The sequence below is a fragment of the Chaetodon auriga genome, chromosome 23 (genome assembly GCF_051107435.1).
Source record: "Chaetodon auriga isolate fChaAug3 chromosome 23, fChaAug3.hap1, whole genome shotgun sequence".
NCBI classification, from domain to species: domain Eukaryota; kingdom Metazoa; phylum Chordata; class Actinopteri; order Chaetodontiformes; family Chaetodontidae; genus Chaetodon; species Chaetodon auriga.
The window spans coordinates 18,744,723-18,759,466 of NC_135096.1; the positions used below are offsets into that span (position 1 = coordinate 18,744,723).

General features: G+C 45.8%; 3 protein-coding genes and 1 long non-coding RNA gene across 5 annotated transcripts in view; all 4 read right to left on the minus strand.

The window, feature by feature from the left end:
* The window catches only part of LOC143315833 (uncharacterized), a 196,733-nt gene that overhangs the window by 2,942 nt on the left and 179,047 nt on the right, over positions 1-14,744 (minus strand). The window lies entirely within an intron of this gene.
* LOC143315852 (uncharacterized) lies at positions 80-5,277 on the minus strand. The gene is made up of 5 exons (XM_076723368.1): positions 5,156-5,277; positions 4,896-5,069; positions 3,634-3,807; positions 3,034-3,207; positions 80-2,074 (listed from the first exon to the last, which is right to left on the minus strand). The coding sequence occupies exons 1-5, from the start codon at positions 5,260-5,262 to the stop codon at positions 1,855-1,857; spliced, it is 849 nt and encodes a 282-aa protein (XP_076579483.1). The 5' UTR covers positions 5,263-5,277; the 3' UTR covers positions 80-1,854.
* LOC143315870 (uncharacterized) lies at positions 5,868-8,832 on the minus strand. 2 transcript variants are annotated; one of them, XR_013076191.1, is made up of 4 exons: positions 8,666-8,832; positions 8,391-8,558; positions 7,558-7,698; positions 5,868-6,935 (listed from the first exon to the last, which is right to left on the minus strand). It is a non-coding gene; the product is annotated as an uncharacterized LOC143315870 (long non-coding RNA). The 2 variants fall into 2 exon arrangements; XR_013076190.1 differs by lacking the exon at positions 5,868-6,935 and adding an exon at positions 7,283-7,466.
* Positions 12,291-14,037, minus strand: LOC143315865 (V-set domain-containing T-cell activation inhibitor 1-like). Its single transcript, XM_076723388.1, has 3 exons — positions 13,851-14,037; positions 13,033-13,353; positions 12,291-12,885 (listed from the first exon to the last, which is right to left on the minus strand). Exons 1-3 carry the CDS (start codon positions 13,876-13,878, stop codon positions 12,782-12,784), a joined length of 453 nt encoding a protein of 150 aa, XP_076579503.1. The 5' UTR covers positions 13,879-14,037; the 3' UTR covers positions 12,291-12,781.

The following is a 14,744-nucleotide window of genomic DNA, read 5'->3' on the forward strand; positions in this document are numbered from 1 at the left end:
AAGAACACAAACCTGCTCTGTGTAACCGGACTTCAGGCTGGAAAACAGCGTCCAGCAGTTTTCGAGACATTCTCACTGATTCACAGCAACTTCTCCTCCAGACACACTCCGTTAAAAACTGTCTGCTCTCTCTGATGTGCGCTGTGCTGCTTAATTACATGACGTTCGCCTCCGTCTGTTTCCAGCTAGCAAGCTAAGTTAGCTTCATTAGCTTCGTAGGACAGCAGCAGATCATTCAGATGGAAAACATTTTCAAATAAAAGGGACAGCACAGAGTCTATTCAGACAGCTCTATGTGGACATTTGGACATTTGAGCTCCGTGAAAAATACACTTTGTTTCTATCGAAGCTATTCCGACTCGCACCGTGAAGCCGGGCTCCGTCTACTTCCTGCTAGCAGGCTAGGCTAACTTCCTGTAGCATTGTTGGCTAACAGGAGATGAGTCTGCGGTGAATAATCCCGGAAGTTCACACAAAGTCCACTTCAACAAGTTTATCCACACATACAGACTCTGCTGGGTCACTGCGACTGAACCTGATGAGAACAACGTGATACGGAACGGAAGCAGTTAGCATGTTAGCCACGGGACGAACACTGGCTTCCGGTCCAATTTCTTCTTTGTTCTTCTGATGAATTTGCGGCAGACTAGACGCAGAAAGGCGTGTTGCTGCCCTCCACAGATCTTCATCGTCTTCTTTCTTCTTTTTCAGTGAAGAAAGTCTCTCCAGTTCTGGTTGGTTTGATGCTTCAGGAGCTTTTTAGCGTCACAGAATGTAAACAGCTGGAGTCCACATGCAGGATATGGCAATACTTCTTTCCTGATTTTCAAAATAAAAGTGACACATCTCGTTCAGAATGATAATGGTGGAAACACTCAGATCCTTTACTGAAGTCAATGACGAAATGCCACAAATTAAACAGCACAAAAGCACGATAACATCAGAACGTCATTATCCAAACCAATGTGTGTATTTATGACCAGAGTTAACCCAAAGTGTAACAGCATCATCATACTCTGTGATATTCTGATGCACACGGCTGATAACAGCTCCTCTGACATTTACTAAACTTCCTGCCTCAACGCTCATAAAAAGTCCCTGATCCTGCTGCCTCAGACCTTCAGACGGGGAGCTCCAGATCTGAGGGGGTCCAGACTGGGGCTCCACTCCTGCTGCTCAGGGGGATCCTCTTCTTGACTCGCCGACGGCAGCCGGACATCTGTGGAGGAGCATCAAACACAAACACACCTTTTAGAAAACGGTCATTTCCTGTTAGCGTTGAAACCACTGACACCTCTGCTTCCTTCATTTGAATATCTTGATCTTGAATTATCGGTGCTCATCATTTCGCTGTATCAACCAGTGTCCGCCCACAGTGATCCTCTCATGACACTGTTCAGTCTAGAACTCAGACCAGGTTGTCTGAGTTGGTGTAAATCCTTCCCTCAGTGCAGCATCGAGATCTTCTTCAGATTTATCCACAACGTTCATGAACCTCCTTCAGCGTCCAGGATCATCCTGAACCTCCCGCAGGCCAGGATCATCTGAACCTTGTCTTCCTTCTGTCCTCCTTTGTAGGTCGTCTTACTTCACAAACAGCTGAGACATCCTGGAAAGACTCGGCCTCCACTGACTGTGGTCCTCCACTCTCCACTCCCTTCTTCCTTCCCTCTGGTCCAGGTGGGAAACACTCCACACAGCGATCATCTCCAAACTTACCAATCATGATCAACCCATTTCTGTTCTGTTTGACAGCAGTAAACAGACCCAAATGCAAATCTGGGAGATCCACACACTGAAGCTGACGAGTAGGCAGAGAGTGGACAGGCCAAGAGGGAATCCAGTTCCAGAGACTCACGGTCCAGACTGACAGGGCGTCGGCTGGACCACGAGGTTGGCAGCTGAGCACAGGGACCAGGATTCACGGAGGCAGACAGGAGGGAAGGCAACAATGAGCAAAAGGTATTTAGAAGATCTGAAGAGTCCCGATGGCTGCAGGTGGGTCTTGATTGAGTGACTGGGGTCAGGTGTGCTCAGAAGAGGAGGAGGCCGGACCAGACCTGCCGGCCACGCCCTGCAGTAAAACACAGACATTGGACAGACTTGAGACAGAGGGGAAGACAAACACAAGAACACAACAGGATAAAGAGGAGAAACTGTAAACTCCAACAACTCCTTGTGATGATCGATCCAACACCTCCAAGTTTCCCAGACTCCCAGGCCAAATGTGGGTCCTTAAAAATCCTGTCTGTTGTGTCACCGCCAACATTCCCACCAGATAAAATTCTTTGTTCACCGACTGGACTCATTCAAACTTTCAAATCCTCTCGTGTCTTCATGTTTAAATCTGTTCTCTAACTCCTGCTCTGACAACATTTCTGCCGTCATGATCCTCTCAGACTTCTTCTTCTTCTTCTCGTGTTTTGGTGACCTTAGAATGAGTCTTGATATCTAGAGAGGCAGCAGGTCCTCCATCTTGCACCACCATGTTTCTACAGGAGCCCAGAACAGTCAAACCACACACTGACTCCAGAGAGAGACTTGGTCGCCGTGGGGAAGGTGAGGCGAGGTGGATTCAGTTGGCTGCAACCTGCTTCTCCCTGCTGCCCCTAAACCTCTTCAGCTCTGCTCAGACACTGACAGCGACACTGATTCTCTCTCATCACCTGGTAGAACTGCTTTGGACTTATTGGAAGCTTGTTTTTATGTCTGTTGAGGACAAAAAGGACATTTGTCACACTGACAGACAGTTCTTTTTCCATGCAGAGATCTGTCCAAACTGCATCAATTATGACCAGCAGGTCATTATCATGTTTGTTCCTGGAGATGTTCTCCTTGAGACCTCCAACACAAATATGTCCTTTTCATGTTCAACCAGTGTTTGTGTTGTGATCAAAGGACAAAGGTTTCCTACATGTGTGATTGTTCATGTCTCACTCACGTCCACCATCAACCACAAAGACAGACAACATGTTTCCAGCTCTTCCTCCTCCTTCACACTGACTGACTGTGGCTGCAGCAGCCTCTTCATACCTGAGAGTGTCCAGGCTGCAGTGAGGATCCTCCAGTGCAGCAGACAGCAGCTTCACTCCTGAGTCTCCTGGATGATTGTAGCTCAGGTCCAGCTCTCTCAGATGGGAGGGGTTGGAGGTCAGAGCTGAGGCCAGAGAAGCACAGCCTTCCTCTGTGATCAGACAGCCTGACAGCCTGCAAACACACAACAACACACATGGAAGATCATCTGAGGGTCCTGCTGTGTCCGTCAAATCTTTGCTCTCAAAATGCAGAGATCTGATAGGCTGAGCAGCATCACGTGGGAGGATTTACAACACATAATAATTCTCAACAGTTTCTGTGTTTCAGGTCAACGACTTCACACTCGACACTCCCTCCTCAGCGACACCTTTGTGGTAATTAATCATGACTGAATCAGGAATAAAGTGACGTCCACTAATCAAAGTCACATGACAACAAAACAGAAACGAGGATTTCCATCTCAGCCAGACTTCATTAATAAAAGGAACATTGAGAGAAAAAATCTGCCAATCAATGAATGTATGTGTCAAACGTGTGGACTTCTGAGGTTAAAGAAAGACGTCAACGCTTTGACAACAAACAGTAACTCGATCTGACCTGAGAGTTTCCAGTGCACAGTGTGGACTCTCCAGTCCAGCAGACAGCAGCTTCACTCCTGAATCCTGCAGGTTGTTGTCACTCAGGTCCAGCTCTCTCAGACTGGAGGACTGGGATCTGAGGACTGAGGACAGAGCTTCACAGCTTCTCTCTGAGAGGTTACAGTCACTCAGTCTGAAGAAGAAGAAGAAGAAAAGAACATTTATTTTAAAATGTTGAGTCTCTTCTCAGCGTGTGTTCAAATCTTCGCTGTTCCATCATAAACATGTTGTAGATGTGACAATAAATCATCAGTGAATCAGGAATAAACAGACGTCCAGAAACCAACGTCACATGATATAAAAACAAATCTGGGAGAAAATGAGGCTCATTGATATTTTGACTTTTTGTGAAATGATGTTTAGAAATAATTTCACAGCCTTCAGTTGAACATCATCTTTTGTGCGCATGTGAAAAAATAGTATGCACGAATCTGAATGTGTGAGTTTGATTTAAAAAATCTCACAAATGAAAGTTTAGCTGTAGAAATATTTTTCCATGTTTGAAAAGGTTTTGTGCAAACAGATAATCTGAATATACTTCAGATATTTTCAGCAGTGAAGTTTCAGAGTCTGAGAGACCTGATGAAGGAAACCTGAGTGAACAAAGGAAGCTGATAACCACCGTCGTGATGCCGTTATCTCTGCCTGGAGTTCATGTTTAGTTGAGGCAGCTCACACAGAGGAAGCCTGGCTTGGTCCAATTTCCCACTGAGCTTCACATGAGACAACCTCTGTGCTGGACTCAAACTGCTGACTCATAGTCCTTCAGAATTCATGCTTCTCATTACTCAGCACTCTGATCAATAGTCAGTTCATCAGGTTTAATGACCCATGCTGCACTTTGTGAAACCTCACTGTAGAAAATATTCCTGAACAGATTTTAATTACAGATACGCAAAATATTTCTACAGCGACAAAACTTTATGACACATCTGCAAACTTGAATTTGAGGGATTTTTTTCCCTTAATTCCCACATTCAGACACGTGCACACATTTTTCTGACATGCACAGAAAAGATGATCTACAACTGCAGACTGGGAAATTATTTCTGATCATCATGTCACAAACTCAAAATCATCAATCTGTCAGAGATCTGAAAATAAAGAAAACAGACTGGAAGATTCAAATCCTGACATGAGAGAGACTGTTTAAACTAAATGAATCTCTAAATGTACAGAACTCACTTAAATCTGTCAACACAAACAGTAACTTGATCTGACCTGAGAGTTTCCAGTGCACAGTGTGGACTCTCCAGTCCAGCAGACAGCAGCTTCACTCCTGAATCCTGCAGGTTGTTGTCACTCAGGTCCAGCTCTCTCAGACTGGAGGACTGGGATCTGAGGACTGAGGACAGAACTTCACAGCTTCTCTCCGAGAGGTTACAGCCACTCAGTCTGAAGAGACAACAGGAAGGAAGCAAACAGTAAGTTAGATATCAGAGTATTTATTGATGAAGAAACTTCACTATCTCTGTACTTACAGAGCTTTCTTGGAGGCTTTGACCACTGGCAGCAGCCTCAGAAGAGCCTCCTCTGAAGCAGAGAATTTCTTCAGGTCAAACACATCCAGATCTTTTTCTGATGACATTAAGATGAAGACCAGAGCTGACCACTGAGCAGGAGACAGTTCATCTGTGGAGAGACTTCCTGAACTCAAGGACTGTTGGATCTGATCCACCAGAGAACGATCATTCAGTTCATTCAGACAGTGGAACAGATTGATGCTTCGCTCTGCAGAAGGTGTCTCTTCAATCTTCTTCTTGATGTACTCGACTGTTACCTGACTGGTTTTTGAGCCACTTCCTGTCTGTGTCAGCAGGCCTCGTAGGAGAGTCTGATTGGTCTGCAGGGAAAGACCCAGGAGGAATCGGAGGAACAAGTCCAGGTGTCCATTTGGACTCTGTAAGGCCTTGTCCACTGCACTCTGGTAGAAGTGTGTCTCTGCAGACTCAATGTTGGTTGTTTGTTCTTCTGACATCAGATTGACTCCAGACTTGATGAAGGTCAGATGGACATGAAGAGCAGCCAGAAACTCCTGAACACTCAGATGGACGAAGCAGAAGACCTTGTCCTGGTACAGTCCTCTCTCCTCTATGAAGATCTGTGTGAACACTCCTGAGTACACTGAGGCTGCTCTGATATCGATGCCACACTCTGTCAGGTCTGATTCGTAGAAGATCAGGTTCCCTTTCTGCAGCTGCTCAAAAGCCAGTTTTCCCAGAGACTCAATCATCTCCCTGCTCTCTGGAGTCCACTGAGGATCTGACTCAGCTCCTCCATCATACTTCATGTTCTTCAGTTTGGACTGAACCACCAGGAAGTGGATGTACATCTGAGTCAGGGTCTTGGGCAGCTCTCCTTCTTCTCTGGTCTTCATCACATCCTCCAGAACTGTAGCAGTGATCCAGCAGAAGACCGGGATGTGGCACATGATGTGGAGGCTTCGTGATGTCTTCATGTTGGAGATGATTCTGTTGGCCTGCTTCTTGTCTCTGAACCTCTTCCTGAAGTACTCCTCCTTCTGTTCATCAGTGAACCCTCTGACCTCTGTCACCATGTCAACACACTCAGGAGGGATCTGATTGGCTGCTGCAGGTCATGTGGTTATCCAGAGGCGAGCAGAGGGAAGCAGGTTCCTCCTGATGAGGTTTGTCAGCAGCACATCCACTGAGGTGGACTTTGTAGCATCAGTCAGGATCTCATTGCTGTGGAAGTCCAGAGGAAGTCGACACTCATCCAGACCGTCAAGGATGAACAAAACCCTGAACTCTTCAAACCTGCAGATTCCTGCTTCTTTGGTTTCAGGAAAGAAGTGATGAACAAGTTCCACCAAGCTGAACTTTTTCTCTCTCAGCACGTTCAGCTCTCTGAAAGTGAACGGAAACATGAACTGTATGTCCTGGTGGGCTTTGTCTTCAGCCCAGTCCAGAGTGAACTTCTGTGTTAAGACCGTCTTCCCGATGCCAGCCACTCCCTTTGTCATCACTGTTCTGATTGGTTCATCTCGTCCAGGTGGTTTAAAGATGTCTTCACATCTGATTGTGGTTTCTGGTCCGTGTGGTTTCCTGGATGCTGTTTCAATCTGTCTGACCTCATGTTCTTCATTGACCTGTCCAGTCCCTCCCTCTGTGATGAAGAGCTCTGTGTAGATCTGATTCAGGAGGGTCCGCTTTCCTGCTTTAGCGATCCCCTCAAACACACACTGGAACTTCTCCTTCAGGTTAGATTTAAGTTTACGCCGACAAACTGCAGCAAGAAGTTCTGAATGAAGACACAACAAATAAATCAATAAGTGATTGATTAAGTTCATGTGAGATTTTAATGTCCTTGAGCACTGGGACCCTCTGAGCTCTCCTGGTGGACTCTGTGGAGGAATCATGAAGAATTAGCTCACATCATGTCCGTCCACACAGAGACAAACACCAGCTGAAGGTCCTTTGAGCTGAAGTGTTGATTCCAACATTGAATCAGATGGTTTCCACTGACATTAAAGTGTCGCTCGTCCTGCTGATCCCACCGTGAATCAACAGTCCAGTCTGCATTTCTGTGCAGTTTTCACTTTACTGTGCTGAAAACCACAACATGTTGATTTGGTGGAGGAACTCAGTGGAATCAGGGTTAGCCTTCGTTAGCATCTGTTAGCCTCAATCAAGTCACTGTTTCATACTCATGCAGTCATCAGTCAGAAGGTGTGTGTGGAGGAAATGTTCAACTGGAATCAAGCGCTGAAGACTGGTTATACTGGGCAGCTTCCACATGTGAGGATATGAACGAATGAGAAGAAGAACGATGCTGAAAATAAACAACCAGGTTTAAAAAACTTCTCTGATAAATAACAGTTCAAACAAGAATCTGCAAGATTTTAATGTTATTAACAGTTTACCTCTTTGCAGCAGACGGTCGATCTCCTTTGAAATTAATGAGGCGACCCATCAACCGTTCACTCTTCAAGGACACACAGCTGGGTTCAGGTCCAGACTCAGGTCCAGGTCCAGGTCCATCAGAGGCTGGTCTCCCATAGATCCTGTCAGACACAGAGGAAGACCACCAGGGATGGAAATGGACTTTTTCTTCTTCAGACTCAGAAGCTGCTGGAGAAACTAGCAGCTATCAACAAGAAAAGGATCAACACACCAAAGTTCAATCAAACATGAAGCTGAATGATTTCAGTCTGTGGATCATCGCTTCATTTGTCCATCAAATCTTGGACCAAAGCAGGACTCAACAGACTGATTTCTGAGCAGATTTTACCGTGATTGACAGACAACAAACTGAACTGTGGAGTCCATCAGCACCGACTCTGTTGGTCTGTTTTCTAACGTTTGCATCACGAGACTCAGCACAAACATCCTGAGTGTTATTTAGAGACGATGGTCGCTGAAGCATTTTAGTCCAACATTCAAAGAGGAAGTTTGATGGTAAAGAGACTTTGGAAGGTCCCCACTGGATTTGTGCTGAAGCCTCATATTATCCTCAGCTTTCAGTGTCCACATGTGGACATGTCAGTGCTGTTTAGGGACAGACTGGACAAATGTCCTTTAACACTAATCTAGCTCTAACCTTCATCATCATTTGAGGACAACATGAACATTAGAAGGACAACTGGTCAGACTGGATTTAATGAGGACAAACATCAGCAGTGGACAACATGAGGAGGACATGTGGACATTTCAGGTCAAATTGTCCAACACGAGTTTAATACTGAGACCAACTTACTGTCTGTCAGAGAAACGTTTAAAGTCAATGAGGCGACCAATTGACCAGTCACTCTTGACGGACACACAGCTGGGTCCAGGTCCAGGTCCAGGTCCAGGTCCAGGTCCAGGACCAGGTCCATTTCCAGGTCCAGGTCCAGCAGAGTCTGGTGGGTCCTGCTGCTCTGGCCTTCAACACAACACACACAGAGCTTTGAGTGTGAATAATGATGGTGGACAGATTCGAGTGCTCTGACATGGAGACGAGTCCTGGACAGTTAGAGATCCCGGTCTCACCTCTGAGCTTCAGTCTGGCCGTCATCGTCCCCACACAGACTGGTTTTAGAGGGACGGACTCCCTCCTCTCTGTCCTCACACCGATTCATGCTGCTGAACTCACGTCAGCTCACACACACTTTGATCTGGAGAGGAAACACAAATCGTTCATGTGCACATCAGCTGAAATCATCCTTTCCATCATTTCTCCTGTCCAAATATCAGCTGCTCCTCCTCTGATTGGCTGTTATCTTGAGTTTCATATCAGTGTCAGCTGAATGCAGTCAGACAGCAGTGTGAGGCCGAGCCGCTGTACTTCTATCAGTCCACTAGATGGCGCCGTGAAGCTGCAGTGAAGTGAACACACACTTGATGGCTGGACGACGTTGACATCCACTGACACACACTGACTGAATCTGACAGGAAGCTTCAGTTTGTGGAATATTCAGTAAATTCAACATGACTGAAAAGTTCTTTACGCCTGAACGATCCTCGATCATCGATAAGTGAAGGAGAAAGTCAAATATTTACACAGGAGAAATATAAAATACCAGAAATATTCAAGTAAAGTACAAGTACTTCCTGACTGTACCTGACAACAGTACTTGAGTTTTGGAGAAACGATGGACGGAGCTGCAGATCGATGCCGTATGCGCTGAAGCTAAGCTAACGATAGCTTGAGTAAAAAACACCTGAAACGAGTTACTTTACCTTCAGCTGGAGCTTCAGAGGAGAAAACAAACTGCAACACACCGAAGGCAGGAAGTGAAAGTAAACTTTAAACACTCGTCCTACTGGAGAAACCAGTTTACACCAACAAAAGTGATCAAACTGTCCGACAAGCCCAAACTTGCAGGTCTGTTTGAAGCTGCTTCGTTGGTTCGGGACACTTCAGCTGCAAAGACAGCTGGTCTGGCTGCTTTTGATGATGATCGCAATCAGACGACATGACACAGTCGGTCAGTGGGTTATTTTAGCTGTTTAGCAGCAAAAGGAACGGAGCTGCAGACGTCAGATGGAGTCAATGGACTTCATGATATGAACCAAAGATGAACAAAGCAATGAACAGCTGGAAAAGACCCTCTCCTCTTCGACTGCTGAGACCGTCTGTGTGCTTCTCTCTCTTCAGATTTGAGGACAGTTGACCACGTGGAAAAAATCCAAGCTTTAAATCAAGCATGTCTGCAGGAGACGGTTCATTCCTGAATCCAAGCAATCGTTTAGTGTTGGTGTATTTATATGAGGTGGACTGTCAGTACTGCAGGACAGTCCAGACGCCCCCTCTCCCACAGTGATGGTCCATCTGTCCTCTGAAGACAGACGTCAGGAGGTTCAGTCGGGCCCTGAAGTCCATTCCTGCATTGTATAAAAAGAACAATGCTAAAAGTCACTGCAGCTCGTTCAGCCACAAAACTGTGGCCTTCACAGACTGAATGACCTCAACTGGAAATGTTTATTTTACAGTGGCAGCAATTTCATGACATCCAACATTACAACATCAGCGAGTAACACCTGGAACATTCAGGTGTTTTCACCAAACTCACTCCAGCCGGCGACCTTCAGAAGATGTTTGCTGAGGACATCCTCCATGGACGTCCCTTCCTCGACTTCACGACGTCTCCTGGAGAACATTCACGGTTGAGACGTCTTTATGTGTCTTCAGATGCTCATTTTGTCGACGTTCACATAAAAATCAACAGACACCAACATGGATTTCTGTTGTCAAAAGACAGAAAACGCTCAGATTGTGACAGATAACGACAGCGACATGTTTTTACACCACCAACAGCTGGATGCAGAAAAAACAAATCAACATTACTCCAGTATCCTGGAACAAGTTCTTATTGAGAGCAGAGAGAAATCTCGTCCATCGTCCTTGTGACTGTCCTGGACTCTCAGATCACTGCATCATACAGATGGTCCCAACATTGAGAAAACACCTGAAGAGGACTCACCCATCCAGGACCACAGGAAGATGATGGACTCCAGAAGCAACTGACGAGCTCCAGGATGCATGGAGTGTCCTGACTGGGAGTATCTGAGAGGCCCTGAGGACAACAACAACAACAAATATCAACTTCTGTCAACATGTCTGCTTCACAACCAAAACCATCATGAGGTCCAAAACTACGAGCCCTGGTTCACCAAACAGCTCAGTGAACTCAGGCGACACAAGAAAGAGCATTCAGGGAGGATGACGTGCAGACATTCAGGTCAGCTGGACAAAACCACAAGAAGACCATCAAATCTGCCGAGGACCACAAAACCAGGCCAGAGCTGATTCAAGCACCAAGACCAGAACCAGCAGCCGTCTGGAACCCACTGAGGACCATCACTGCCTACAAGAAGAAAGGTCCAGACAGCAGGCCAGGAGGACAGTGGCAGTGGTTTGACTCTAAAGTTCTGGCCATCTCTGACACATTAGACCTTTATTGATACTTGAATCATTTACATTAACGCTGCAGCAAATCTGTCTTTATTTCTGATGGTTCACACTGGATTCATTTCAGAAACTGAAGAGAAAACCAATCAGCATCTTAAAAAACTCTGGATGTGCTCATTTCTGTCTGCGAGTTCATCAATCAAACATCAAAATAACACGAGACAAATCAAATGAAATAAAATGCAAATTTGTCCCTGTGGGGGGAAATGAAGTAATAGCACCCAGAACCACGGCTGAAGGTGCGGACGATGCACCCTCTGATCTGGCCGTGTATCTCCATGTACCAGTAGATATCTGGAGTCATCATGGAGCAATTCAAGAGGACGTGTTGACCCAGCTCCACCTGGACCTCGGTCAGGTTCTGTGGCTCAGCACAGACCAGGAACCCCGGGAGGACGATCCAGATCCAGAGCAGATCCATGATCCTCTGCAGCAGGAGAAGAGCGACTGAAAGCAGCGCTGCTTCACGCCGAGATAAGCGCTCTGCACTTCCTGTTTCACGAGGTGACTGTGTTGTTTCTAAGATCTGAACCACAAACGACGAGTTTCCTCAGACGCACACGCGCAGAAGTGAAACCGGTGACCTGCAGGCCACCCTCGGACCAGGAAGCCGTGGCAACGTTCGGGTTCGTTCAACAGCTCCAACAGGTGCTTCAGTCACTGCACCACCTCTGACACCAATACTTCCAGCAGTACCAGTACTTCTCAAGTATCCATGCCGGAGTGAGACAGAAGTAGTACTCATCAGTAATTATGGCAGCAGTCGTAGTAGCACCAGTAACAACAGGTGTATCCGCTGTGGTAGCAGCAGAACTAACAAGTAGCTGAAGGTGTAGTAGATGCAGTAGGACTGATAGTACTAGTATTCATGGTGCAATAAACAAATACCAGCGATTTATTAATGGTTGCAGTAGTAGAAGTATAAGATCTAGTAACTCTTTTAGCATTTAGCAGCAAGTACAGCCATACAGTTGTGGTAGTGACAGCTGTAGCACGAAACACAAAAAAGTACCTGTAACAGTAGTACTCCAAGTTGTAAAAACTTCAAAAGCAACATACTAGTAGTGTTGGAGTGACAGTAATACTACTGAATGTAGTACAAAGAGTTCGCTGGAGTACAGCAATAGATTAACAGCTGTCTGCAGGATGTGGCGCCACCTGGTGGCACAAACCTGCTGATGCAGGAAAAAAAAAAAACAACTTTTTTCAGATAAAGCTTTTTATTGCAGAATAAAACAAAGTCCATGTGACGCTCAGCTGTTCACACACACGACATCCTTCATGGACAGATTGTTCCTTCGTCGCTCTTTGTAAGAATAAATATGTTAAATACAGAAATTAGCTGCAAGTTACCTTCAAGGACGAATACTGTGCAGAAAACACAAACGAATACAGAGAAAGTTTCCTGTTCAAACACGCTCGTTCACGCCTGCTGTTAAACTGAGATCTGCAGAGTTCACACGACGGGATAAATGATGAAGAACTTGTCGTCGACAGCGTTGAACATTCAGACATGAAGGTGATGAAGACTGAACATTCCTCTGAGCTCAGCACAAAAGGCTGAATATTAAAGATTACTTCCAATGGCGCCATGAACGGCATGAAACCGACGGTCGGCGCTGACAACAAAATAAATAAAAAACCAAAACAAAGCTTTTCCTGCAGCAGTTTGCTTTCTGTCCTCTGACTCTCAGTCAGAAGAACAGAGACAGAGGAAGACAGAGCAGAACCATGTGGAGAGGGCTCGGTGTTCCCGCGGCGCCGCCCGACGGTCCCGGAGTCGCCTCAACACGTTTACCTGCAACACGAACACAGACAGGTGAGGTCATGTGACGAACGGCTCCGCTGGTTTTTCATCAGGAGACAAAGTTCTGCTTTGTTTTGTTGATTCAGCTGCACGTTATTTTCACGCTGTGACCCGAAAGCGTTCTGGACTCGTACGAACCTGACACGGTGAGGACGAGCCTCCTCTGGAAGTCCTCTGACGGGATGTGACATTCATACGGGCTGCTGTCTGACTGCTGGACGTCCTTCAGCTGGATGGAGAAGTTCCCCTTCACGTACTCGTCCGGGAAACTGAACACCCGCTCCCTGAACTTCTGGTTCTGGGTCGAAGGGTCTGGTCCATCTTTGCCGATGTCCAGTACGATGTTGTCGTCTTTGTCCCTCCAGAAGACCTTCCCTCGTACGGGTTGGCCCTGGCTGTAGATGCAGGGCAGCAGGACGGCGTCTCCGATGAAAGCCTGGACGTTAACCTGGCAGATCGCTGAGAGACAACACGGACGCTTTGATGGACGGAAGAAATAAAGGTGCTTCTCCTCGCTCCTCAGGTGAGCCACAAACCAAACCCCCCGTCATGAAGGACGCCCAGAGACCGTCCAACATGGACATCAGACAGTGTAAGAATGTGAAGGCACAGAGTTCTGATTGTTGCTGCTGCTGCCTGATTTAATAAAGTCTGATCTTATCTTATCTTATCTTATCTTATCTTATCTTATCTTATCTTGTCGACTACCCAGGGATTCACTGAACCAGGCTCCACCTTTAACACTTCAGGAATGTCTCAGTCGATCGAGACGTCAGTGACATGTGGATCTGTTTCCAGGAAACAGCAATCAACTGTGTGAACAGGAAGTGTCTGTGGCATCACAAGTTAGCATAACTCCCAAAAGTGTGTCAGAGGCTCACAGATGAATCGCTGCAATCATTTTAAAAACAAAAGAGGCCAAAAGTCTGGAAACAAACGTTTTGAGGTGAACTCACCTGTGTTCACCTTGAAAACCAGGAGCATGAAGAGCAGAATGAGCCTGAAGCTGCAGAGACACAAAACAGTGAATAAACGAGCGAACGGAGGTCAGACGGCCTCTCGTCAGACTCCTCACAGGCTTCTGTCTCTCCTTTCCACTCTTCTTTGACGTTAAATCAAACATCGGGGGACACTTTGACAGACAGAACAAGGCATTTGTTCCCTTGAGCTGAATTTTGATGGATATCTGTCGAGGCCCCCTCTGCAGATCCTCAGAGCTCATTTTGACTCATGATAAATGAATGAATGACTGTCAGGTGGTTAACAGTGATGAAGACAGACCGATGAAGGAGTCCTTTCACTTCGTCTGACGTATGTGTTTCAGGTAAGTGAGCTTCATATTTGACTGTGACGGGGGTCAAAGTTCACCTATTGGTAACAAGTGAAACCAAATGTCTGCCTGTCACTGATCTGAATCAACAGTCAACGTTCAAATTTCCTTTATGGAACAGGATTCATATTTACTTTGTGTAAAATTTGAAATCAATGATTTTCCTTGTTGCTTGTGTTTACTGCTTTACCTTCAGTAAACAGTGACAGTACTCGTACTTTATACAGTATGTTTTATGAAGGATTTACATGTGAGTATTTGTTATTGTTTGAACTAAAGTGTGGGATTTATTCTGCAGTGTAAAACTGTAAAATGTTAAATATGTGTTCAATAATGGAGATCAAGACACACAGAAACATGTATGTCAATGAATGGATGCTGAAGATGTTTAAAGACATAAAAGGATGAAAGACTTTTCTTCACCTGCAGCTCTGACACAGAAGATGAAGATTTGTTAAAAACACCAAAAGACAAGTAAAAGTACTTTAAATCTCCTTTTGTGTACAGTGCTTGAGTAAAG

Excerpts from the sequence above, each read along its gene's own strand:
- LOC143315865 (XM_076723388.1), bottom strand. The coding sequence starts at position 13,878 with ATGCTCCTGGTTTTCAAGGTGAACACAG. Across the intron at positions 13,354-13,850 it reads GGTTTTCAAGGTGAACACAG|CGATCTGCCAGGTTAACGTC; the intron begins GTGAGTTCACCT and ends GTTGTCTCTCAG. Across the intron at positions 12,886-13,032 it reads GCTCGTCCTCACCGTGTCAG|GTAAACGTGTTGAGGCGACT; the intron begins GTTCGTACGAGT and ends TTCGTGTTGCAG.
- LOC143315852 (XM_076723368.1), bottom strand. The coding sequence starts at position 5,262 with ATGTCATCAGAAAAAGATCTGGATGTGTTTGACCTGAAGAAATTCTCT. Across the intron at positions 3,208-3,633 it reads TGTGCACTGGAAACTCTCAG|GCTGTCAGGCTGTCTGATCA; the intron begins GTCAGATCGAGT and ends GTGTGTTTGCAG. Across the intron at positions 2,075-3,033 it reads TGCAGCCTGGACACTCTCAG|GGCGTGGCCGGCAGGTCTGG; the intron begins GTATGAAGAGGC and ends GTTTTACTGCAG.